This window comes from Coturnix japonica, chromosome 1, assembly GCF_054131305.1.
Source record: "Coturnix japonica strain WE chromosome 1, WE-NBRP24, whole genome shotgun sequence".
NCBI classification, from domain to species: Eukaryota; Metazoa; Chordata; class Aves; order Galliformes; family Phasianidae; genus Coturnix; species Coturnix japonica.
In genome coordinates this window covers 158,609,006-158,633,768 of record NC_140663.1, presented here as the reverse complement: position 1 = coordinate 158,633,768, position 24,763 = coordinate 158,609,006, and the positions used below count along the sequence as shown (strand labels likewise).

Genomic DNA, 24,763 nt, shown 5'->3' with positions numbered 1-24,763 from the left:
TACGCCTGAAGATAATGAAAGGCTCCAGGAACTTAATCTATTTAGCTTTCAAAGGGAACATCGAGAGTCTGTTTCAACTAACTCTGTAAGATCATGGGGAAGAAATTTGGTTGGAAACATCCCATAGTAGCAGATGAAGTTGTACCAAGAGTCAAATGGTTGAAATTTGATGCTTGAGATAAAATAGCAAATTTTAATGAATAAGTTAAATTGAATTATTGGAATAATTCTTCAGCTGCAGAGATAAATTGTTGGTTTTTTTTTTCTTTTTTTTTTTTTCTTCTTCCTTCCATAGACTTTTCTAAAACCAGTTTGATATTTTTTCCTATATTGTGTGTTTTAGTTCAAACAGGAAAAGGTTTGCAGGTTTTCTTTGTCTTTAATTGTTTGAGTGATCTCAGTAAATTGTACAAATAGGCCTGACTCCTTCATACATCAGTGAATCTGCAAGTGAAGTGATATTTATGTAAAGAAAACACTGTTTGAAACATGCTTAGTTAAATGCACTTTTGTTTTTGGAAGCGCTGGAAATATGTCCAAACTCAATAATAAAAGCTAACAAAGATGTCTAACTGATTACTGAAGATGTGTTCAGTGTCTGGAATTGTATCTGTCTGCAGAGCAACTGGGGATTTGTCTTTTGTTATTATATTAATGAGAAGTTAAATTAGGAGTTGTAAACTGCTGATGAATCAATAAGATCAAACCCTCAAATGCAACGTTTATGAGGCCATTACATGACACTGGATTGCATTTGGGACAAATTGCAATACTTAAAGTGGAACTTTGGGCATGTTAATGATGGTCTTTCTTTTCCACAGGCACACGCTAAAGTCTGGCATCTATACAATGATCATTTTCGACCAACTCAAAAAGGAAGAGTCTCCATTGCCCTTAGCTCCCACTGGATAAAACCTCAACATATGACTGAAAAAAATATAAAAGAATGTCAAAAGTCCCTTGATTTTGTGCTTGGCTGGTTTGCTAAGCCCATATTTATTAATGGCGACTACCCGGAGAGCATGAGGAGTAACCTTTCATCTCTGCTGCCTGAATTCAGTGAAGAAGAGAAGACGTACATCAAGGGAACAGCTGACTTTTTTGCTCTTTCTTTTGGAGCTACCTTGAGTTTCCAACTCTTGGACTCTCACATGAAATTCCAGCAGTTGGAATCAATAAGCTTGAGGCAGCTTCTTTACTGGATAAGCACTGAATACAACAACCCCCCAGTATTCATCGTGGAAAACAGCTGGTTTGTTTCTGGTAGCACCAAGAGAGATGATGCCAAATATATTTACTATCTCAAGAAGTTCATTATGGAAACCTTGAAAGGTAGGAATGAGATTGTATTAATATGATGTGCTTGTCAAAATAATTATGCAAAATAACAGCCTAAAGAGACTTTTTTTTTTTAAGGCTGAAATCTAATTTAGTCTTTAACATTCATGTTGGCATTTATGAAATGAGACTCCAGATCGCTTTCCTGGGTTTGTTCTTTTCATCTCTGGAAGACCCATCACATCTGCAGGGAGCATTTAGTGAGCTCAATGCAGCTGCCTTGAAGTCAGTAGGAAAATTTCAGCTGTCTTTGGTGGGAGGAAGTGCAAACTGTGTGAACTGAACTCTCAATGGACCTAGGGAAATTTATTATGTTATTTATTAATAATCACCTTCCACATCTTTGGTGTATACGTATTCAAAATTTGACAATACGTACGTGGAAAATACTATCCAATAGGAGTTCCCATGCAAAAAATATATAGGTAAAAAAATGCTTTTCATTCTGCATCTCAGTTTTGCACTTGTGAAAATGTTACATTAATGCAGTTCTCAATATCGATCACAGTAATTTGAATTTATATGAGCTTAAGGAGAACTGAGCATTATGTAGTCTACATTGTTATTTTGTCCACAGTAAGGGAAATGCACTACTTTGTTACTATCTGTTTTATTATTTCCTTGTGCCAAAACTAATTCTTTCAGTCCTCATCAGTGAGTTGCTGGGGTTCCAACTTCCATGTTCATCATCTTTAATTTGTTAATTTACAAATTAATATTTGACTTTCAGATCTACAGTTTACTTTTCTGGTTGTAAAAACAGCATTCTTATAGGTATTTCTTCAGACAAGAGAGTCATTATGCTACGTTGCCATTTTCGTACATATGACAGGCAGAAACAACTTTCATTGCACTATAAGCATCACAGAGATGTAGAGTAATATGCTATTTCAGAAACCTATTTCTTACAAATAAATTAGAAGATGAATAAATGCATGAGTCAGTGCATCTGAAATGGCAGTAATAGAAAGTGAAACAGGAACTGTTGTCTGCACAGTATTACTAGTTTGTATGAAGTCAGATGAAATAATAAACTGAAAAGGCTCGAGGGTGGTGACACACTAGAACAGGTTGCCCAAGAAGGTTGTGGATGCTCTATCCCTGGAGGCATTCAAGGCCAGGCTGGATGTGGCTCTGGGCAGCCTGGTCTGGTGGTTGGCTACCCTGCACATAGCAGGAGTGTTGAAACTGGATGATCATTGTGGTCCTTTTCAACTCAGGCCATTCTGTGATTCTATGATTCTTATGGCTGATACCCATATTTCTGCTTCACTTATAAAGCCCTGGATATACATACATGATTCCACCTTTAAATGATAGCTGGCTGGAAACAATCTCAATTTACAGAGTTTCTTTCCTGGTGTAAATAGTAATAACAGCAACAATGACAGTGGTGGTGTTGTCATTATATTAACTTGTGAATTCCAACACAAGTGTCTGTACTTTAAACAGGAAAACAAACAAACAAACAACAACAAAAAACAGAGGACTGGATCTGCAGATGGGACTTTGGCATCATTACAGTGAAAATTATTGCACTCAACTCTTCTGCCCATTAGAATCTGAATTATTCAATGGAAATATCAAAGTTCCCTGTGCAGTACCTATAGAACTAAGTTAAGAATGTAGAGCATATAGAACAGAAGGGCATGATGGTTCTTCTGTGCTGTGTTGACTAGCTGAGAGGATAGGTTATCATCCTAAATTCAGGGAGTAGCAAGAAGAATAGGAAAGGCCAGGCCTCTGTCAGGGCAGGACTGTGCTATTCTCTGGTATATAGAGAGGCAAAACATAGATCCCTGGGCAAATTCCATGTGGACATGGACAGTGTGTTTCAGCCACCTCTCCAGGGTGGGACAGCTGCTGAGCATAGGGCGTTAAGGCTCTTTATGTGGTATTGGCTGAGGTGGCTTCTTAGGCTGTTTCTAGACAACTGAGCAGCACAGCAAAAGAGCTGAAGTGCTGGTAGGACAGTCAGTGTTGTTTAATCATTAACCCAGTTCTGGCCCAGCTCTGTGCAGCAGCACACGTCTAGGCGTGCTGTGGGGACTGCTCAGCTCAGGCATTATTTCCTGCAAGTCTTATGGACAATGGCACTCATTTTCAGAAACCCAGAGAGCTTAGCTTTCAGAGTCTAGTTTGCATGCTGACAGACACTAAAAAAGAAAAAGCAAAAATAAAAAGGAAGAAAGTCATTTTTGTTGTATTTTTTTTCAGCAATATGCAATTCTCAGGGGAAACTACATTTGTGACTTCTAAACTTGCGGAGTCTTTTCAAGTCGCTTCTTTCACAGGCGACACTTTAAAGCTATTACATTTTGAAAGAATGATTTGAGGAGAACTTTGGAGGTGTTCGGGAAGTGCAGGAGTGCAGTGTGATGACTTACAGAAGGGGTGACGTGCTGTTCAAAGAGAAATCCTGTCTAACAAAGTGGACCTGTGCTGGCTTTTACTCTGCTGGTACAGCAGATGTCATCATGTGTATGAGCAGAGGTTAGAAAAATACCAGCATATGCCAAACATAAAAGAATGATGCCTTTAGGAGGAGACGTGTTCCACTTCCTTAGACATTTTCTCATGACCTGTGATAGAGACTGAGCCAAATTTGTAGTTTATATAACCACAGCTAATTCAATTGAATCAAACAGGGTTACAGTCAAGAATCCATGTGGGCCCTCGTAACTTACTTTAATGAGGTACATTAACAAAACCAGGAAATGAGGATCTTGATACTCTGGTCCCCTGAAACATGCTCTGAGTGTTATTAAGTTGGAAAATATTATATGCAGTCAGTACTCAGTTTGGGTTTACAGAAGGTGTTGAGTAATAAAGTCAAACTCCTCTGACTTCTGAGCCAAACTCAAGTTCAAAGGAACGTTTAACAGTGCACTTAAATGCATTGCTGAATTAGGTGGGTCTAATTATGTAATTAAAATAAGCACTCTTCTGTGTGCTTTACTGAAGCTGAGCTTTGCTGAGGAATATTTTGCTGAATCTCAGTGTTTGATACAACTTAATGTGAGAATTGCTTGAAATCTCAAAGCTGCAACACTGGCTATACTAACAGTTGACAGTAGACTCTTACCTTTACCTAAAAAGTGTGTGGAATCTCACAAAAGCCAAACAGATGACCTAGAATATATATGTTTACAAATCTTTGAATATTTAAGCTGGAAAACTCTATGCCATAAAATATATGAGGGGATAGAATTAACAGTCTTCACCCAAAAATGTTGTCCAGGCTTTCTTCATCTATATTAATAGTGGAGAGGAATGGGAAAAATGAGACTGTCTGGGTTTGGGGACCAGGTAGTGCTACGTTGGTGACACTTTGGCTCTGGGAGAGCTGCAGCACACGCTTAGCAGAGCACAGTGCCCTGCAGTACTGGCTCAGAGGCTGCACACTGTTCAGGCACAGCATGCCCTGCTCCAAGGCCAAGCATTGGCACACCTTGTCAGCAGGGCTACTTGATCTGCTGCTGTATCACTACTTTTTCTAAGTCTGGATTCTTTAAAGCCAAGTCAGGTAGTTTTGCTGCCTTCCATAGCATGCCCGTGTGCTGACAGCCTGTCCCAGAGCATCCTTGGTGCAGCTGAAGTATCTTTCTTAAGTGGGCTTTAAAGCAGACCCTAAGATTATACTTATCTGACCTATTGTTCTTATGAGTAAATACTGCATACTTTGCTGATACAGCATAATCTACTCAGGAAAAAAAGAGCCCTGCAGTGAGTTTGGGTTTTGTTCTTTCCTCAGCCATCCGGTACGATGGAGTTAATGTGTTTGGATACACAGTCTGGTCCCTCCTGGATGGCTTTGAATGGCACAGGGGATACAGCATTCGGCGCGGATTGTTTTATGTTGACTTCCAAAGCCACGACAAAAAGCTGATACCAAAATCTTCTGTCTTGTTCTATCAAAAGCTGATAGAAAAAAATGGCTTCCCTCCTTTGCCTGAAAACCAGCCCATAGCGGGAGTCTTTCCCTGTGGCTTTGCCTGGGGGATTGTTGACAACTACATTCAGGTAAGTCTGACGGTGCAGACAGTAGGTTCTCCAGCCAAACCACTGGACAAGATCATGTTGGTAAATCTGCTGAACGAGGACTTTGCTGGCATATATTACCACAGCACTGCAAGGAAATGGGTGTAAGACTTACAGCAAACACTGTGCCTTTCATCCTTCACTAGACTTTCTTTGTGTGACCAAGGAGAGCTGGTCTAGCATACAGTCTAGAAAAGAATGACCTAGAAAAACATATAGAAGGGAAAGGGTCTGATGCACTTTCTTGGATATGTTGAGTGATGTGTTACTGAAGTCAGTTCTATTTAATGGAAGTTGCTTAGATGTGCTAAAGCATGTTTTTAAAAGTTCTAATTTATGAGACTGAGAGTGTCACTACTCTTTCAAGTCAATGGCAGTGTGTTTGCCTGCTGTGGTTATGCATGTTATAGAAAATTTCCTGAAAACTCCCAGTGCTTAAAATGGTTTGTTTCCACATCTCATGTGTACACACTTTGGCACCCTTGTTAGAGGATTTACGTGTAAAAAAAAAAAAGTAAATTATTTGAATTGACAAAATTTCTGTATTCCTTCCTTGCCCTTTAGTATAGAACTGTGTCTGACTGAAGCTTCAGCGCCCCTGGATAACATGCAGACTGAGTGAGGATCCAGTTCATAGCTCTCACTGGTTTTGTTTTTGCTAAATCTGATATTTCAAGAAAACCTTTCAGACATTAAGACTTCATAATGTGTAAGAACTGTAGCTTAGTTACAGTCTCTAACTGTTAGGCTCTGTAATTTGTAGGCGCTGCTTTGGCTTACAGGGCTCCTCCCACCACAGTGAAGATGTGCAGTTAAATTCAGCTCCGAGTCTGGGTGCAAGAACAGTACTTTTAATTTAAGTTATCCTCAAAGACAGAATATTTCTTCAGGCTGGAGTGTAGGGGGCTTGTTTGTTTTTTCTTACTCCAAAACTAAGATCAAACTTTGTTCTCTTGAAAAATATGGCACCCTCCTTATCTGATACATCGATTTCCAAGAAAATTCAACAGTCATTATCCTCCCAGCTCGTAGATAGATTAGGGACTGGAAATGAAATTGCTGCCTTTGGGATCAATAACTGCTGTAAAGTTACAGAGTCAGTCAGCCTAAGACAGGTAAAAATCCCCCCTATCCCCTAAACCTTCAAAGCTGAATATTTTCATTTCAAAATGCTGTCCAAACAGTTTGTGCTGGTACAGCTTAGGTAGCGTGATTTGTAGATGCATCACAGTGGAAAAACTCTTTTGACAGCATTCCCAGAGTATTAGTGGAAATGCATGCTTTAGTAATCTACAAGGGACAATTCTCCAGAAAAGCAATTTCCCGCAGACACGCTGTTTTTTATTACTTTCTTCTATAAGCACTGCACTGACCTCTCCGGAGAAAATAGCAGCTGATTTTCAGCAGCTCTTTATACAGTCTGCAGTGCCTCAGCTACGAGTTGAACACTGGTTGTAGGCTGACACCTGCTTTTCAAACAGAGGGCAGGACAAGGAAATCTTAACTCTGGGGAGCCTTGCGCTAGGAGAGAGACAGGGACGAATAAACAGATATAAAGGAACAGCACCTTTAAGTCTCGATCTTTCTTTTATGCCATATTATAAAAGAGGATTTTACTTTGTGCAGTATTTTGCATAATTCATTTTTCCATTTTCTAGTCCTTATTGTGTTTGTGATACTCACTTAAATTTGAAATTGTAATTCTGTGGGACTTGGAGGAGCTCCTGTCTTATTGTCTGTTGCATGTCATAACGGGCACATCTGACATTTGAAGCCCTAAGACTTACAGGAAAACTGCTTATTGTGGGGCGACATATAGTAATAGGACAAGGGGGAATGGTTTCAAATTGGGATAGGAGAGGTTTAGGTTAGATATCAGGAAGAAGTTTTTCACTCAGAGGGTGGTGACGCACTGGAACAGGTTGCCCAAGGAGGTTGTGGATGCCCCATCCCTGAAGGCATTCAAGGCCAGGCTGGATGTGGCTCTGGGCAGCCTGGTCTGGTGGTTGGTGACCCTGCACATAGCAGAGGGGTTGAAACCAGATGATCATTGTGGTCCTTTTCAACCCAGGCCATTCTATGATTCTATGATACTCAGAGGTCTGAAAAAAAAAATCCATCAGAAATTGACATCTTGCTGAAATAAGTTGTAATTGAGTTCTGTACAATTAAATGAAAAAGGACTTCTTTAGCAGGAGAGAAAAATTGCTTGTCAGCTGAATTTGTGCTAAAAATCAAGCGCGGAGCTTTATACATCCTACATCATAGTCACAAAGAAGAAAAAAAAGACACAGAAATGATGTTACATTCATTATTTATTTTACTCTGCTCAAGGAGTGGTCTTGAAAGAGAAGCCAGTGGGTAATTTACATCAGCCAGAACCTTTGGTGTAGCTTAATCCTGAAAGAAAAACATATTTAAAAAGCCTGTAGCTTTTGCTGCAGATCTGCTTCTCTGGAGATCTGCTGCTGTTTTAATGCTTTAGCCCTGAGCACTCCCTCATTTCTTTGAGTACTGCAGCAATCTAGAGATGGCATAAGCACAGTAACTATTAGCATAAGCTTGTATGGCAAATAGGATGAAAAAGATGTGTAGATTTGGTACTGTTCCGGCATCACATGTTAGCAGAGGATTAATTCTTTCATATGAGCCCAAAATGTTACTGTATTAGAGATCTGATAAGTGCTACACATACTTTTTGTCTTGCAAAGTTCTGTCAGTGAGTTGTGCCTGATGGTAATGATGTTCCCACACACCTAGAACAAACACCTTGAATCTGCTGTGTTTCTGATTCTACCTAGGTAGACACAACTCCTGCACAGTTTCTTGACCCTAATGTTTACGTTTGGGATGTTCACCAGACGAAGAAGTTAATTAAAGTGGATGGAGTTTTCGCCTCCAAACGCAAGCATCACTGTGTTGACTTCGCTGCCATCAGACTCCAGATCTCTCTTCTGCAGGAAATGCACGTCACTCACTTCCATTTTTCACTGAAGTGGTCTTCAGTCCTTCCTTTAGGCAATCTCTCTCTAATCAACCACACACTTGTCCATTATTATCAGTGTTTTTGTAGTGAACTTCTCAGAGTTAATATAACTCCTGTTGTTGCTCTCTGGCAACCTATGGCTGAGAATCAAGAGCTTCCAACATCTCTTGCCAAATATGGAGCTTGGGAAAACTCAGAAACTGTTCAGGCTTTTGTTGAGTATGCAAAATTCAGCTTTGCAAGTCTTGGGGACCATGTGAAATTTTGGATCACAATGAATGAACTGTCTGTGAAAAACTTGACATACACTGCAGGACACAATCTGTTGAAAGCCCACGCAAAAGCATGGCATCTTTATGACAAAGAATTCAGGAGATCTCAGAAGGGTAAAATATCTATAGCTCTGCAAGCTGACTGGGTAGAACCAGCCTGTCCCTTTTCCAGGAATGACCAAGAAGTTGCTGACAGAATTTTAGAGTTTGACATTGGCTGGCTTGCAGAGCCCATCTTTGGCAATGGTGACTACCCACATGTGATGAGGGCATGGCTTCACCGGAGAAACAGCATTGACCTGTATAATTTCCACTTGCCTTCTTTCTCAGAAGATGAAAAGAAATTAATCCAGGGCTCATTTGATTTCTTTGCCTTAAGTCACTACACGACTACCCTTGTGGGCTGGGAGAGAGAAGATGCACTGAAATATGACCACTATCTTGAAGTTCAGATGATCAACGACATCACATGGCTGCACTCCCCCAGCAGAGCTGCAGTAGTGCCCTGGGGACTGCGTAGAATTCTCAGATGGGTTAAATCAAAGTATGGTGATATCCCAGTTTATGTTATGGCTAATGGAATTGATGATGACCAGAATATTGTGCACGATAAGCTCAGAGTATATTACATACAGAATTACATCAATGAAGCTTTAAAAGGTAAGGAATCATAGGCAGTTTATATGTCACAAATACCACTTGCAGCATTTATACTTTGTGAAAGATGATGTTTTAATTAAAAATAATAATAATTATGAAGCTTTGCTTAGAATACTCCATAAATTATTACACCTTAGTTTTTCCTCTTATTTACAACTGATTGTTGTTACTAAGCATAAGAACAACTGGCCTTGCTTGTATTCTACATAACCCTGCAGAACTTTTTGGTGGGTGCAAGAGCTTTAACTAGATGATGTTATGTGTGTGTAGTCTTATTTTCTTCCTGTTGCAATTCAACTGTTCTGTTTCTTTGTTGCTTCTCTTGTCACTGGTGTAATTCAGAGCTGGATGTGAGTTCTGTTCCTCAGCTGTCTCTGTATCTAATCCAGCAGTTATCTTGGCTCTTCATAACATTTCAGCTCTCTACCTCATCCAATCCAGTTGTTCTCTCTGTCTGAGAGGTTCATAAGTTATAAGGTAAAATGGAGGTATTTTGAGTCATCCTGTCACACAATGAAGATATTATTTAGAAAAACTCAAGACCTGGACAAGTTAATTTTTAATGGAGAATTTTCTACACTTCAATATAAGCTGTTTCAGTGTCAAGTTACTTGCCTTTTTCACATATATAACTATTAAAAAACTTATTTCTAGTGTTAATTTCTTTGCCTTCAGCTTTCAGCAATTTTGCAATGCATTTCCATGTATTGGCTATCACAAGAAGAAAATAAGCCTCATCAAGCTGTAGGTGTCTCTGTTCATTGCAGGGAGTTGGACTAGATGACCCTTAAAGGTCCTTTTCAACTCAAACGATTCTATGGTTCTATAAGCCACCTTTTATTTAACTCTCTGGCAAATACTTCCAACAAAGCTCTTTGTGTCCCTTAGATAAATCATGATTTAGAATCTTTCAATTATTAAACATTTTCCTGCATGCCAGCATTCTTCATGAGATGTGTAAATTCCAGGTCTGGACATACTGTTCCTACCACAGCCACACCTGTAGATTAAGTGTGTATAATGTTACCTTTTACAATTTTACTCCTCTTTTGTAAATCCCAGAAGCCAATTAGCCCTTTTAGCAGCAGGTTGGTCACATGCAGCCTGTTGCTAACTGCTGTTATCTAGTCGTTAAAGGTTCCCTCCCCTCAGGATGGAACTGTACTGAATTGTGGTGTTCCTCTATGCCATCCTTGTATTTATTCGTGTTCAAGTACCTCTAACCTACTTGTGAAAAACTTGCTACACTAGCGATGTCCCCAATCTTTGTGTTCTTTGCAAATTTTGTGAGAAATACCACTAAAAGATATAAAATACCTTAGTTGTAAAAGCTATTTTTCCATGACCACCTACTGGGACAATTAACTCTCTGTAATTATATATCTAGACTTACCTGCTCTATTTTATGGGCCCACCTTGACCTCATAACATTTTATTTTCTTGATCCAAATGCCATATAATACCAAGTCAGTTGCCTTATGAAGTTGTAAGTATATCGCATCAAACATTACTGGTATTGATCTACTGATCTCATAAAAATTATGTCAAGTTAAGATGTCAAATTAGTTTGACAAGAGTTATTTTTCATAGAGCTAAGCTGATTGGCATTAATCATATGTATCTCCTGTAATTCTTATTTATCAAGCCTTGTATAATCTATCCCATTATTTTAGTAGGTAGTGAAGGATGGCTGGCAGTTCCATCATCCTGTCCACTGCATTAAGTGTTGGCTTTGATTTCCCTCTCCGTAATTTCCACCTCCTTTAGGAATTAGTCAGCATCCATACTAAGTGCCCCAGAGTTCCTTTGGCAACATTATGAAGTACTGGCTGCATGTTTTCTGCATCTGTAGTTAAAAGCATATCTTAGTTGTATTTAGGCTTGTGGTTTCAATCTGTTTGGTTTGTTTGCTTTGTCTCCTTCCTAATACTGTAGGCTGTACCAGTTCTTGGGATGTCTCTAAGTGTGTGAATATGGGCCTTTCTCTCAGTTCCCATTAGTCTGCACATTATCCCATTGTTCACAGAACTTTGTCATTCATACAACATCACTCAATTACTCCCCATCTCTTCCAAACATTCTGGAAATAGCTACTGTATTTTCCCACTAATAACATAATCCTTGTGTGCAAACCATATTTTCCAAGCTTTCTGCCTTCTTTGTCACAGATGAATATATCCCTGCTAACCAGTCACAATACTTCCCCAGAGCTCTGTCTTCCAAAGAGCTTTTTCACTCTCTGTTCTATCCCCATACTGTCACTGTGCTTTTGTCCATCTTCTCCCTACACACATAACAAGCTTTTAACCTTGTCCCTCTGACTGACTCAATGTTTCTCCAGGACTTACTTTTTTTCCGCAAGACAATCAGCACTCACTGAAAGGAAAAGTCTTTTGTCCTTGCATTGGGGTCATGCTAGTATCACCCTGAGTTTCCTGTTCTGCCTTCTTCCAGCTGGTCTCTGGGGCTGCATATGGTAGCACTGGCACATTGCTCTCCTGCATCATTCCAGAGGAGCCAATAGGTTTATGCAGATTAAACACTTCCAGGGTACAGTACAGAACTGTTTGGGCTGAGGCTGCATTTTTTTTTGTGTGTGTTTATGTTCATCTTTGCCAACTAAAAATAAAGAACAGCAATAACCATTTATGTGACAGCATTAAATCCACATGCAATTTTACAAACACAAACTAATTATCCTGCATAGCAGCTCTCTTAAAGGGTAGGTAAATATCTCATTTTGCACATGAGAAGTAGGTTAGAAGTGCTTGGTGTCTTGCATGTGGCTGCAGAGAGAACTGGTGGAGCTGTAGATGCCCCATTCATGGAGGTGTTCAAGGCCAGGTAGGATGGCGGCTTGTGCAGCCTTTTCCTAATGGCACCATCCCTTTGGTAGTGAGAAGGGCAGCCTGGTATCCTCCTTCCTTGGCCTTCCCCTCAGGAGCCAGGGGAATAGGCTACAGAAGTTTCAGTGTAGGGACACCTAAACTTGCTTTCTTGCTTTCTTTTATGCAAAAAAGAAGGCTCGTCTTTCACAGTAGGCTTCAGGCTGATCATTAAACAGTTCTGTGCTCACAGCTGTGTTTACCAAGTGTAAGAAAATAATTTGCAAGATACGCAGAGATCACATTGTCTGGCAATGGCTGGGAGATGTTTTTTATGACAAATACTGAATGGATATACATGTACCTTACCTTATTTGTAGGAAGAGAGGGTGCAGATCTAGGTTTCACAGCCTGCTGTTCCTGCTCAGTGTACTGGTATTTGATACTGATCTTGAATGCCAAAGTGACATTTATTTGTTTATTTATTTTGCAGCTTACGCCTTGGATAATGTTAATCTCCAAGGATATTTTGTCTATTCTTTTAATGACAAGACTGCTCCTAAGTATGGTCTGTACAGTTATGTTGCAAATCAATATGAGCCGAAGCCTTCTATGAAGCACTACAGAGAGATAATTGACAACAATGGTTTTCCTGGTCCCGACACTGCTGAGGTGCTGTGCCCAGATGAGACCGATGAGTGTCCTGAATGCCACTTTTTCCGAACCAGAAAATCATTATTTGCCTTCATCTCTTTCATATTTGTTGCTTTTATTGTTACTATACTCTGCATTATGTACTACTCCAAAAGAGCAGAAAGACGGTATAAATAGAGCTGCCCCTGCATCCATCACCCACGGCCCTTTTTCTCGCATCCCCTTGGGAGATCTGAAATGGGAGTGCACAGTGTGCTGGTCACTTCAGCAATAGCAAGGCCTGCACATTGCCTGGTGCTGCAGGACACTGACAGCGAGCAAAGATTGCTAGTGTATGGCTTCCAGAAACCACTCTCTGTGGTTTAATACATACGGTTTGGGACCAGTCTTTAATTCCTGTGGTTGGAGCTATCTCGCAACCTTCCCTGGGACCATTGGCTGAGCAGATTCTTTCCCTTCTGTGGTTTTTCCCTTACTGAGTTTGCTAAGTGCGTTTTGAGCACATTGAGTGGTGGAAGAGCCTGAATGCCAAAATTATCCAAGAACAGATGATTTGTTCTTCCAAAGTAGGCTCTAATGCTGATATTAGGTGATCAGAGCCAACACCTCCCTGGAGCAGGGCACATGGGTGAGAAGAGACAGAGGAGGACTGCACGAACAGCAACTCTGGTTGCTGGGATTCATGTTCCCCACAGACTTACTGCTCCTGTGCTTCTAAGCAAAACTCAGCACTGATGGCTGCACAGGACTTAAAGATCTTCTTTCAGGGATCTGTGGGATCTCAATGGGAAAGGAAGCAGGGATTTGTCCTGGGGTGGCAGGAATTGTGCAGTCTGGTGGGAAGAGTTGAGAGTGAAAGAACCTTTCTTTGCACATAAGTTGTGTTAAGCATGGAGAATTTAGATCCCAACCTTTTGCTGTAATAACCCAGCACTTTATTGCTGCTTTTGCCGGGATCTGAGATCCTGGAGCTGCTGCTTCTGAAATGAGTCGTCCATTTTCCATGAGGCTCTTCTGGTTCTGTAGGATGCTTTCTTTTGAGCAATGTTATCTGGCCCTGACAGCGTTTCCTTCCCAAAGTGTAACTGGGCTGAAATGAGTAAAATATTAGCAGCATCATGTATTAGTGGGAATAGAGATGGAAAAAAACTTGGTGTTACTTTGCCTGCTTTGTGAATTACTGCATTAGGAGCATCCGCGGTAGAAAGCAGCGTGGCCATTTTTCTCCGCTTCTAACTCTGGGCCTGCACAGCCTTCAGCTGTAATTGTGATTTTATTGCTATGTGAATAAATGTCAGACACTGGAAAGAATATTTTAAAGGAAATGTGCTCTGTGTTAATTAAGAATTATTTATCTGCTAAGCTGATTATGCTGTATTAAATGTGATGTTTATCTCCTTGACGGCGAACAGATGACTAAATGACCTCCTTTGGTTCCTTCCAATCCGAATATTTTATGTATCTGATTCTGTGCTGTAAATTAAAACTTATGTATGAAATACCATTTTCATTTGTAACTGAAAACTATTTGTTTTTCTTAAGTAATCTACAGAAACAGAAAAGAGTATTTTATCACCATGATGAATATATTTGCCCTTCAGTTCCAGTCTTAAAATGGTCTCTCTTTGCACTAATCTAAATTTTGATATCAAGGTGAAAATATATACAATATTAAGGTGAAAAATTCCAAGTAAGCCAAGAAGTATTAAAAATGTACATAAAAATTATTTATAGCATTTTAGCACTTGCTGAAGAAGAGCAAATTTTAAGCCGCTGTATTTATGCGCTGCTGCCTGATGCAGTGGGGATTACAAAGAAATGGCTCACCCTAAATGTATGAAATGCAAAATGGTTTTCTCCGAGCCATGGCAATGAATCACACAGCAAATGCATTTAGTCCATTGTGTCGGATACCTCCTCAATCCATAACAAAAAGTGGCAATTATTTAAAATGTAGCCAGGTCACATGTGACTTCCACATTGTATTTGTGTACCTGTGTTTTAATGACTTTGGTGTTGGCACAATAAAATGAAACCAGGCCTGATCTTTTTGGTCAGCTGAGCTTCCATGTCCTCCCTGGGCTTCATAGGTTCAGCAGACCTGGGAGGGTGAACCCAGGACAGCATGGAGCTGGTGGGCACTGAGTGCTAATGCACAGGCTGGTCACAGTGAGGGCTGAAGCCAGCAGTCCTAAGGAGGAGACATTGCATGCTGGATGATATGTAACCACCGACAGGCAGATGGCACCAGCTGGATAGTTAATTTGTAGGTAAAGTGGGATTTGCTACTGCAAAGCTGTGTGATCGCATCATGTAATGGTGCCATGGCCCATAGAAATAACACAGCCTTCGCTGCTTTGCCCTTCAGGAGGGGGTTTAGATGTCACTGCTAAGTGTGCCCTGGGGATTGCTGAAGCTCTGACCTTGGCAGCCTGCCTGCGGTATGGGTATGGCACGTGGCTCTGCACCCTGACAGAGCTGTAGGTGTCCCTGTTCATTGCAAGGGAGTTGGACCGGGTGACCTTTACAAGTCCCTTGCAACTCAAATGATTCTATGATTCCATGACTTTGGGTTATCAGGGGCCAGTGCATATTTCTTGTCAGTTTTCTTAAAAATGCTAACAGCAGAAAAGCCCTGGAGGCAAAGATCGGGCCCTGGCCAAGGAAGGAGGGCAGCAGTGTGCTCATACAGATAACTCCAGCCAGCACCTCCTGTGATCCAGCTGCAGCCATGGGATTTTCTGGACCAAAATGTAGTTGCTCAATGCTCCAAATTCAACATGTTGTAAAATAATATATATATATATATACTTTTGTTCAAAATATTTCTTTGTGACTTGAGTGCAGCACTTCTGTTTTCTTTCTCAAGGCTGTGCAGTGTGATCTTCACTAATTGCAAGGATGAATTTTGTACTGTTTTTATAACGACCTTAGAAGTGAAATAAAGATACTGTAGATATCAAATGGCAATCTGCTCTTCATTTTTAATCTGTCCAGTTTCCCAGTCCACAGTCTGAAGCTCAAAGGGGCTCTAGTGGGAGCTCCGCAAGCAGTTTGTGCTGCTGTTTGTTTTCCCAGTGTATCCCAATGGATAGATCTGACTTTGGAGGGAGAATGCTGGGCCCTGCATCTAAGCAGAGGCTTTTCCAACAGAGCTCTGAATGGGGAATCAGAAGGGTTTGGGTTCTTTTTTTTTCTTGTAGTGACTAGTAAAAAACCCATGGAAGTACCCATGCTAGAAGTTAGACTCAATGATCCTTATGGATCCTTACAGCTAAGGATATTTTATGATTCTAAAACCCTATGGAAAGCTTTGAGGTTGGATGTTAGGAAATATTTCTTCTCTGAAAGAGTAGTCAGGTGCTGGAATGGGCTGCCCAGCGAGCGGTGGAGTCACTGTCCCTGGAGGTGTTCAATAAGCATTTAGTTGTTGGATCTGTGGGGAAATAGGTGGTAGGTGGATGGTTGGACTGGATGATCTTGGTGGTCTTTTCCAACCTTGGGGATTCTGTGATTCTAAGTTGTTTGTTGTAATAGTTTATTCCCTAGTAACACTGCCATAAACTTTACAGCTCTTGTGTTCTAGCAGAGCTGCTCTGAGCCTTGAAGGAATTTGTCAGCAGGGCTGTGGCACAAAGCAGGCAGCTTCTGGGACTTGCACTGTACAGCAAAGCATGTGCCACAGTGAAAGGCAATGGGAGCAGAAAGGAAAAAAATCTAATGAATGGGATAGCAGCCATGCAAGTGAGAAAATGTTTAAACAAACACACTGCTTTTCTAACTGCGTTTTACCCATTTACTTCTGAGTCATTTAGAGATTCATTCTGTTTGTGAAAACCTCACAGGAAAAAAAAATCCATCCCTTTTAAGGGTAAAATGGCCATTTCTAGGTGCTTCAGCTTCAGCTGAAAAAGACCAGTCTTGTTCCTCCCTTCTTTATGGAGAGCTGCAAAGCAGAGGTGAGGAAAGGAAAGGAGAAAGTTTGTCCCCTCTCCCATGCATTGCTCTCAGATTGCTGAAACGCCCTTTGCCAACAACTACAAAGGCTGAGGGTGGTGCTGGCTGGCTCAACCCACTCTTTATAGAGCCTGAAATAAAAGAAGGAATAATAAGGTGACAGAGTGGCAGAGTCTGGTGTATCAGAGCCTTTTGTTCTATATTGTGAGTTGAGCAAAACCACCACTTTGTCCAGCAGTTCTAAGAAAACCAAATTCATTAAGAAACCAGAAAGTTGCAATACCGGGAGCCTGCAGCCAAGATGCTGGTGGGTGCTGACATTTTGCTGGCTTGTACATCGTGGTGCTGTGGGTGTGTGAGCAGACATGGCAAAGGGACCAGGGAAGCAGAGAGAAGTCAGGGAAAATACTAACAAAGCAAGGCAGAAAAGCTAAAAGCACAAGAAAATGTGTGAATTCCTTGCCCTGATTGCTGGGAGGATGATGTTTGTGTGGCCTTGAGTGCCTTAGGGGCGGTACTTCGCTCTGGGGCTGAGCACCTGCAGTGCTGTGGTGTGGTGTTAGCTTAGTAGGGTCCAAGCAAAGAGCTGGCTGTGCTTTGGTTCTTCTGCCTTACAGGCCCTACACTGAACCTTGGGCAGGGCTGTACACCGGCAGGGCAGATCCTACAGTGGGTCTTGGGCAGATCTGAGCACACTAAACACCTGCCTGTGGAAATGTGTTTTTTAACTCCTGCTGGAGGGAGCTGGGAATTAGCCAAGCGTTTGGTTCAAGAGGTGCAGCACTGTAAAGTTTTATGAGGTAAGAAAGATCTGTAGGCTGACAGAAGCAATGGCAAGTGCTGGAGGGTGCCACAAGGCCTGTCTACGTCTAAATCCACCTCTAATGGAAGGCTGTGGGTTTTATATACATTTGTAACTCATTTATCAGCCACACTGCTGCAGGACGTGCCTGCTGATACTGCCTCTCGTTGTGTCTCAGACATGGAGGCTGTGGGGCCTGGCGCTGCACAGCATGTGCCTGGTGCTCACGTGTACATTGTTCAAGCTGGTGACATGCTATTGTTGAGCAGGAAGGAAAAATGACATGGCCAAGCTCTTTTTCTTGTATTCTTTTGTCTTTGTGGTCATATTAATTCAGAACAATCATTATATAAATGCACGGGAGATGCAGTGGAGGGCACATTCATTTTTAAAGTCTTCAGTGCTCTTATACTTCAGTCATTCATCTTCTGTCTTTAATTACAGCAAATGATCTCAGAGGCACTTAAAAGATTAAATTCCTCAATTATTCAAAAAATCCAAATGCAATAAATGTATCTCTTCTCTGATAAATACAAGTGATTGCTGAAAGAAAAGTTGCCCTTAGGCAAGAAACCTGGAGAGGCCAAGTAAGTCATGATGCAACATTTTGGCTTAGCCCAGTGACACCCATTTAATTTTACAGGGCTTTTTTGCAGCAGCTATTTTTAGTTGTAGTGATAAAAGCTACTGACTGTTCCATTGCTGTCCTGGGGATGTCAGTGGTGAGATAGATCATAGAGTCATAGAATGATAGAATCACAGAATGCTTTGGGTTGGAAGAGAATTAGGATTATCTAGTTCTAACCCCTCTGCTATAGGCAGGGATACCTCCCTCTAGACCAGCCCCATACAGGCTGGCCTTCAAAGCATCCAGAGAGGGGTCATCCACTGCCTCGCTGGACAATCTGTTCCAGTGCCTCAGCACCCTCACAGTAAAGTATTTATTTTTAATATCTAGTCTAAATCTACCCTTTTCCAGTTTAAAGCCATTTTCCCCATGTCCTGTTGATGCATGCCCTTCTAAAAAGAAGTCCATACCCAGCTTTCCTGTATCCCCCCTTCAGGTACCGGAAAGCCACTATAAGGTCCCCCCAGAGCCTTCTTTTCTCCAGGATGAAGAGCAGACTCTGTGAGTGTGCCCATCCAGCCAATTCCTTATCCAGCATGTGGTCCATCCATCAAATCCATTTCTCTCCAATTTGGTGACCAGGATGTCATGAGAGATAGTGTCAATTGGTTTGCACAAGTCCAGGTGGATGACATCAGTTGCTCTTCCTTTATCCACTGATGCTTTAACTCCATCATAAAAGGCTGCCAAATTTGTCAGGCATTACTTGCTCATGGTGAAGCTATGTTGGTTATCACCAATCACCTCATCTTTATTTTCTATGTGCATTAGTAGGCCTTCAGGAAGGTCTGCTCCATTGTTTTGCCAGGCACAGAGGTGAGACTGACTGGCCTGTGGTCCCCTGGATCTTCTTCCTTTCCCTTCTTGAAAATGGGCATTACGTTTCCCCTTTTCCAGTCAGTAGGAACTTCACTAGATTGCCATAATCTCTGAAATATGATGTATAGAGACTTGGCAACATCATCCACCACTCCCTGCAGAATCTGTGGATGGATCTTGTTGGGTTCCATGGACTTATTTGCCTCCAGGTTCTTTAGATGGTCACAAACCTGATCTTCACTAACACCTCCCAGTTCTTACCTTTGCCCACATCTTCCCTAGCCTTCCCTTTATCACTGATAGATGTATAGAATTATTTCTTGTTCCCTTTATGGCCCTGGCTAAATATAATTCAGTCTGCGTTTTAGCTCCCCTAACCTGATTCCTGGCTTGGACAACTTAAATAAACAAAAGGAAACAAATAGTAACTCAATGGGTGGCCTCTCAAGGAGAAAGAGTTCCAGTGAACCTGCAGCATTTGTCAGGCATAGTCTGGGGACGGACAGATGGCCATGAGGCTCATTTGCACCCATAAATAGCAAGCTATTGCAAATCCTTGCTGTAGCAAGTCCTGGCTCTGTATTCCAGCCGTGTGTCTGTCTCTGAGCTGTTACAAGCTGGTGAGGAGGAAAGAGCAGAGTCTGCAGTTTTAGGCTGAGTTTCCCTAATGCCCTTTTGCAGAATTATTTTGATTAAGAAATAAGCTGCAATCCTCTGGCTGCCATGTCAGCGAAGCTCCATGCAGCTGCTCTTTCCAAGCAGGGCTGTTTTCTGCTGGAGAAGATACTGCCCCAGAATGACACATTTTTTTTTGGTAAAGAGCTTTCTTGACCTGGACCCTATCCTGTCTCCTTGCAAACTGGTGCCAATGAACTGCATGCTGTGGCTCAAGTCTCTGCTCAAAGCTTTCTCATCTCATCTGCTGTGGTGCACGGAACCTTTGCAGACACAAGCTCTGGCAGGACGGCAGTGCCCTCCCCAGTAAGGTGCTGTGACCACTGACTGCTTGGCCATGATTTCTCAATGCTCTCTAGGATATGTTTTATGCAAAATGGCAATAGCCTTCATCGGAGGCACAGTAATATTTCTGGGTCTGGGTAGTTTTATGGATTAAAGAAGGTATAAGGGAAGTGTGCGAGAGCTTCCCCAGCATCAGCCTATTGCCATTTTCCCTGTCATTTACCTGTTGACCCAGACATTGCTCAGATCTACAGCCTACAGTCTACAGTCACACCATGGTATGTGTGTATCTTTTTGGCATCCATTACGTCTTCAGGCAACCTAGACAAACTAGATCCCCAAAGAGTGAATGGTGCATGCTTTGCAAGTGCAAGTGCAAGTGCAAGTGGCTGGTTTGTCCAGACCCCACTATTGGTGAGTGGAGATAAGAGAGGAATTAAGAACACATCACATGCTGTACATTTTTTTGCAAGTAAGGATGGAATACACAGCTGCTCACCTTTACTATGGCAGAGAATTGGAGAAAAATGCTTTCTTTTAGTGCAAATTATAATACTTAGCTTTCTTTAAATGGTGGGACATGAAGATTTATTCCCTCCTAGATGACCTCTCAAAGCTGCCTCCCTGCTCAGCATCCGGTTTGCTGAGATTCCTTTTCTTCTGATAATTAAATACAGTTGGAGAGATACAGACCCATCCAGAGGGAAATAAATTCCATCTGTAGATATGTGTAAGACAAACCTCAGGAACCGCTATCCTGTTGTTGTACCATTTTTCTCTTTGGCAGTGGTGGATCTGAGACAGCCAGCATCTGAGAACGTGAACCCAATGTTCAGCATCCCATCTCCAATGTCACTCTCGCAGATCTTCACATTACTTATTGAAAATTATGTAGGTGCAAAATCATTGTTGAATTCATAACTCATTGGAATCAGCAGCGTAAGTACTGTTGGAGACCTGGAGACCTTCACCTTTCTCAAGTCAGCCAACTTCCCTGCTCCTCTGGAAAATACTTCCCTCATATCTTATCCTCATATCCTTCATCTTTGCCATGAAGTTCTGGTATGCTTATGACACAGGAGAAGCATGGTAGACAGCAATATCATTTTGAGCTCAGAGTAGTTACTGAGGTCCTGTATCAGAAAAGCTTGGTGCACAGCAGGTTGTAATAAAGAAAGCAAGAGCTACATACTTTGTCCTGAACCAACTGATGAAATGAACACATCAAATGCCATTCTTTAACGTATGCAAATTTATTCAATTTTGCAATGATTTATTTACAACTAAATGACTGATACCAACGGATGAGGTAAAAATATGAGGTATTGATATGAATATAACATTTTAAAACATAACCATCATAACATATTCTCAACGGCAACGTAACAATAGTACTGAATGGTAGCTGAATGGTAGACATGGCATAATGTGCATTTTAACACAAACTTATTTCATTGATACACAGCTTAAGAGATGCTGGCAGCAGATGACAGAGCTTCTGCAATGGCAAGAGGACAAACCCACCTTGCTAACAGTGGCAGTGGCACAGGGCCCCTTCCAGCTGAGTGATGAGTTCTCAGATAGGATTAATCCACTGTCCAGGTTTTCCCTTAGTTTCCTTCAGATTTTAGTGTCAAACAATTGCTGTCTTCAGAGTCAGAGAATCTGTGTTCATTGATACTGCGGCACAATTGCATTCATTTATGCAAACTAATGTAGCAGAAGCACTCTAATTGCTCCTGTTTTGGAAAACAGCTGGTATGAAATCTGCTGCCATGGCTACAGGCATTGGTGGTAGGAGGTGCTGCTATTTGGGACTGCAGTCTAAATCAATGGCAGCAGGGGAACGGCTGGATGTGGGCAGTGGGTGGTTTCCATGTCTGCCTGGGACCTTTCAATTGGGGAGAACAAGGACCTCATGGCGAGCACAAAGGGGGAAAGTGCTTCCACTCATCTCTTAATACTTAAAAACTCCCAATATTTGCTTGTTGCAACATGATATTAGGAAGAAATTATTTACGGTGAGGGTGGTGAGACACTGGAACAGGTTGCCCAGTGAGGCTGAGGATGCTGCCTCCCTGGAAGCACTCAAGGCCAGGCTGGATGGGACTTTGAGCAACCTGGTCTAGAAAGAGGTGTCCCTGAATATAGCAGGATGTTGGAACTAGGTGATTTTAAACGTCCCTTCCAACCCAAACCATTCTGTGATCCTATGATTGTTGGCAACAGACTCAACATATGAGCTCATAGACAACCAAGCTCCCTGATCCTGTGTGTTACTCAACAGAACATGGGTGAGACATGCTGTGCCATCCCACCAGCACAGCCCTTATGCATGTGCACAGGGACACGTGGGCCCATGCTCTAACATGAGTTGTCCACCCACAATCTCTGTACCCAGGGCAGATTCACCACACCAGCAGAGCCACTGCATGGGAAGACTTCTCCATAAAGTAGATCAGGGCAGAAGAATGTAGCTTTCTGTAGGAAATATCTCCCATTTCATTGACCTCATACTAAATCTCAATGGATTTTGTCGGAAGGTCTGAGCTAAAACACTGGCTATGAATGCCTCAGCTGGTTTATGCAGCAATAAATAAAGACAAAGTGAACAAATGCGATTAATGAAGAACAGTATTAACAGGCTTGTACATTCTTATTGAATCATAGATGTAATATCATTTTTGGTCTTAGGTTAGTTAAAAACAGAAGAGAACCCTGCTTCAATGGTAACGAATCATTATTATGACTTTTAAAGCATTCTTCCATTAGCAAATAATAGGTCCCTGAAAATGAAACGATATAATAGACTTACATGGCTCCTACTCCTCATAGTCAGGGGCCGATCCTGCTCCCACCAATGCCTATAGAGGCAGGACCATGCAGATCAGTGCAATATAATACAAAAATGCTTGCTGTTACTATAAAAGCAATCTTCCCAAGCATAGGTCTGTGCTTAATCTTTTACATCTCTGGGATGTGTTTAAAAGCTTCAAAAAGTTCAGTTATTTTATAAGAAGAGTACTAAAAGGCATGGTGTTCATCCATACATCTTTGTGTCCATCGGATGTAGAAAATCTGCTTTGGAGCTTCTTAATAATTAGCCATCTCTATGGATGAAGGAAAGAACAACACAGAAATGCTTCCTCACAGCCAAGATGAAATGCTAAACAAAGGATTTACAGCTTATTAACTCACCAGTCTGATTTCAGATACCTCAGTACACACAGTGTTATCTTGTACTCGCTAAGAATGAGCAGCTACACTGAACACTGACATAGTGAGGTTCTCTAGTGACAGACAGGCCATTAATTAAGGCAATAGCTAAGTTTTCAACATCTCCTTGCACTGACAGTCACAAACTTTCTGCAGCTGAATGTAAATGGCTTTCAAAATATTTGAGTTATACTCCACTCACTGTATCTGTCAAAACAGATCCGCTCATTATTTTTTAACCTACAGCCCCTTCCCTCTTCCTTAATTCTCTTAATTCTCCTACATCTATTTCTAGGTACCTTCTCGCAGCACACAAACACAAAACAAACCCAAGAACAGACATTTCTGTTATCACGTGGGTTATGGCTGGTAGCCCTGCGATAACAGCAAACACAGCTTATGTAGCAGTGACACACTAAGAAACAAGTGACGGATTCCTTTAAGGTCCAACTGATGCAAGTGACTTCTAGAAAGCACTGAGTTATATACAAAATAATTAATTTATACATATACATATATATAGATAGATATAATATAGATAAATATATACATATTGTACACAATTTATTTACAATTAAAATATGCTTCTTAGAAGCCTTTAAATACCAGAGTTATGTAACACACAAGTCACGGCAATAGTATGATTTTAAAACAATAAAGGTAAAAGGTCTTTAAAGAAAATTTTACTTCAGCAATTGAAACTACTGCAGAAGGGACGTGGGAGGCAAAGTCCCCAGAATAAAAGAACTTTCCTATACAATTCCTTTTTCACCTTTGTACACACCTGGGTCTGGTCAGACTTCTGTAACCTAAAAGAGGTCTCTGCTTTCTGTCTTCCTGTTCTCTTCCATACCCTGATTTACACGTACACACTTCCACAAACAAACACTTGCTCAGATTTTCGTTTCTGGTCCCTCAGCAATGAGAGGCTGAAATGAGTTTCTGATTCTGGCAACTTCTGCTGCACACAGATGTCCAAAGCCTTTGTTATACCACTCTGGGGAATGTCCTCTGAAGAAACAACAAAAGATGTAGTTACTGAGAAACCCAAATGCACAAGAACTATACTGCACAGGAAGGGTCTTGCCATGCCCCCTACTCTCTGCTACCCATGGTGTTGTTGGGGACTCTGAGTAATTGTCACTGTAAGCAGCGCTTCCTTGCAGTAATCAAACCACCAGATTTAGTTCTATGATCACATCATAACAACAGTATGTGCTGAACATAGAAATAAGCCCGGTGGATAGAAAAGTCAGCAAGAGGACTACAAAGGAGCAAAGCTATGTTACATGTGTTCCCAACACCTCCCCTCTCTGAGCTGGAGGATTTTGCCTCACTGAATGAACATCTGTATTTTGCAGACTGGATACTTACTTTAGGTCAATTCTGCAGATATGGGTCAGCCTGGCTTTTCCTGAGCCACATGGCTCTATCAAATACTGAGAGTCCATCACGATGGCTCGCACCGCTCCCATAAGAGGAGCCTCTTCATGCTCCACAGAGATGGCAACCAGCATGCATGTTCCCCTTGGCAAATCTGTCCTCCACGTCCTGCAGCAACGTATTCAAGATTGAATCACTGTAGTAACCAGTCTTTCAGAGACA

The 24,763-nt window shown here is 41.4% G+C and overlaps 2 protein-coding genes across 9 annotated transcripts in view; one reads left to right on the top strand and one right to left on the bottom strand.

Annotated features, from left to right (window-relative positions):
* Positions 1-15,740, top strand: part of KL (klotho) — a 46,209-nt gene extending 30,469 nt beyond the window's left edge. For all 3 annotated transcript variants that reach the window (XM_085536250.1, XM_015852031.3, XM_085536251.1), the window contains exons 2-5: positions 822-1,332; positions 5,093-5,361; positions 8,181-9,297; positions 12,616-15,740. In XM_085536250.1, the coding sequence (XP_085392376.1) occupies positions 822-1,332; positions 5,093-5,361; positions 8,181-9,297; positions 12,616-12,953 (2,235 nt within the window). In that variant the 3' untranslated portion in view covers positions 12,954-15,740. The remainder of the gene's footprint in view (positions 1-821; positions 1,333-5,092; positions 5,362-8,180; positions 9,298-12,615) is intronic.
* A 5,439-nt stretch (positions 15,741-21,179) lies between these two features.
* The window catches only part of STARD13 (StAR related lipid transfer domain containing 13), a 271,061-nt gene continuing 267,477 nt past the window's right edge, over positions 21,180-24,763 (bottom strand). For all 6 annotated transcript variants that reach the window (XM_015852032.3, XM_015852033.3, XM_015852037.3 and 3 more), the window contains 2 exons: positions 24,533-24,709; positions 21,180-24,169 (listed from right to left, as the gene is read on the bottom strand). In XM_015852032.3, the coding sequence (XP_015707518.2) occupies positions 24,052-24,169; positions 24,533-24,709 (295 nt within the window). In that variant the 3' untranslated portion in view covers positions 21,180-24,051. The remainder of the gene's footprint in view (positions 24,170-24,532; positions 24,710-24,763) is intronic.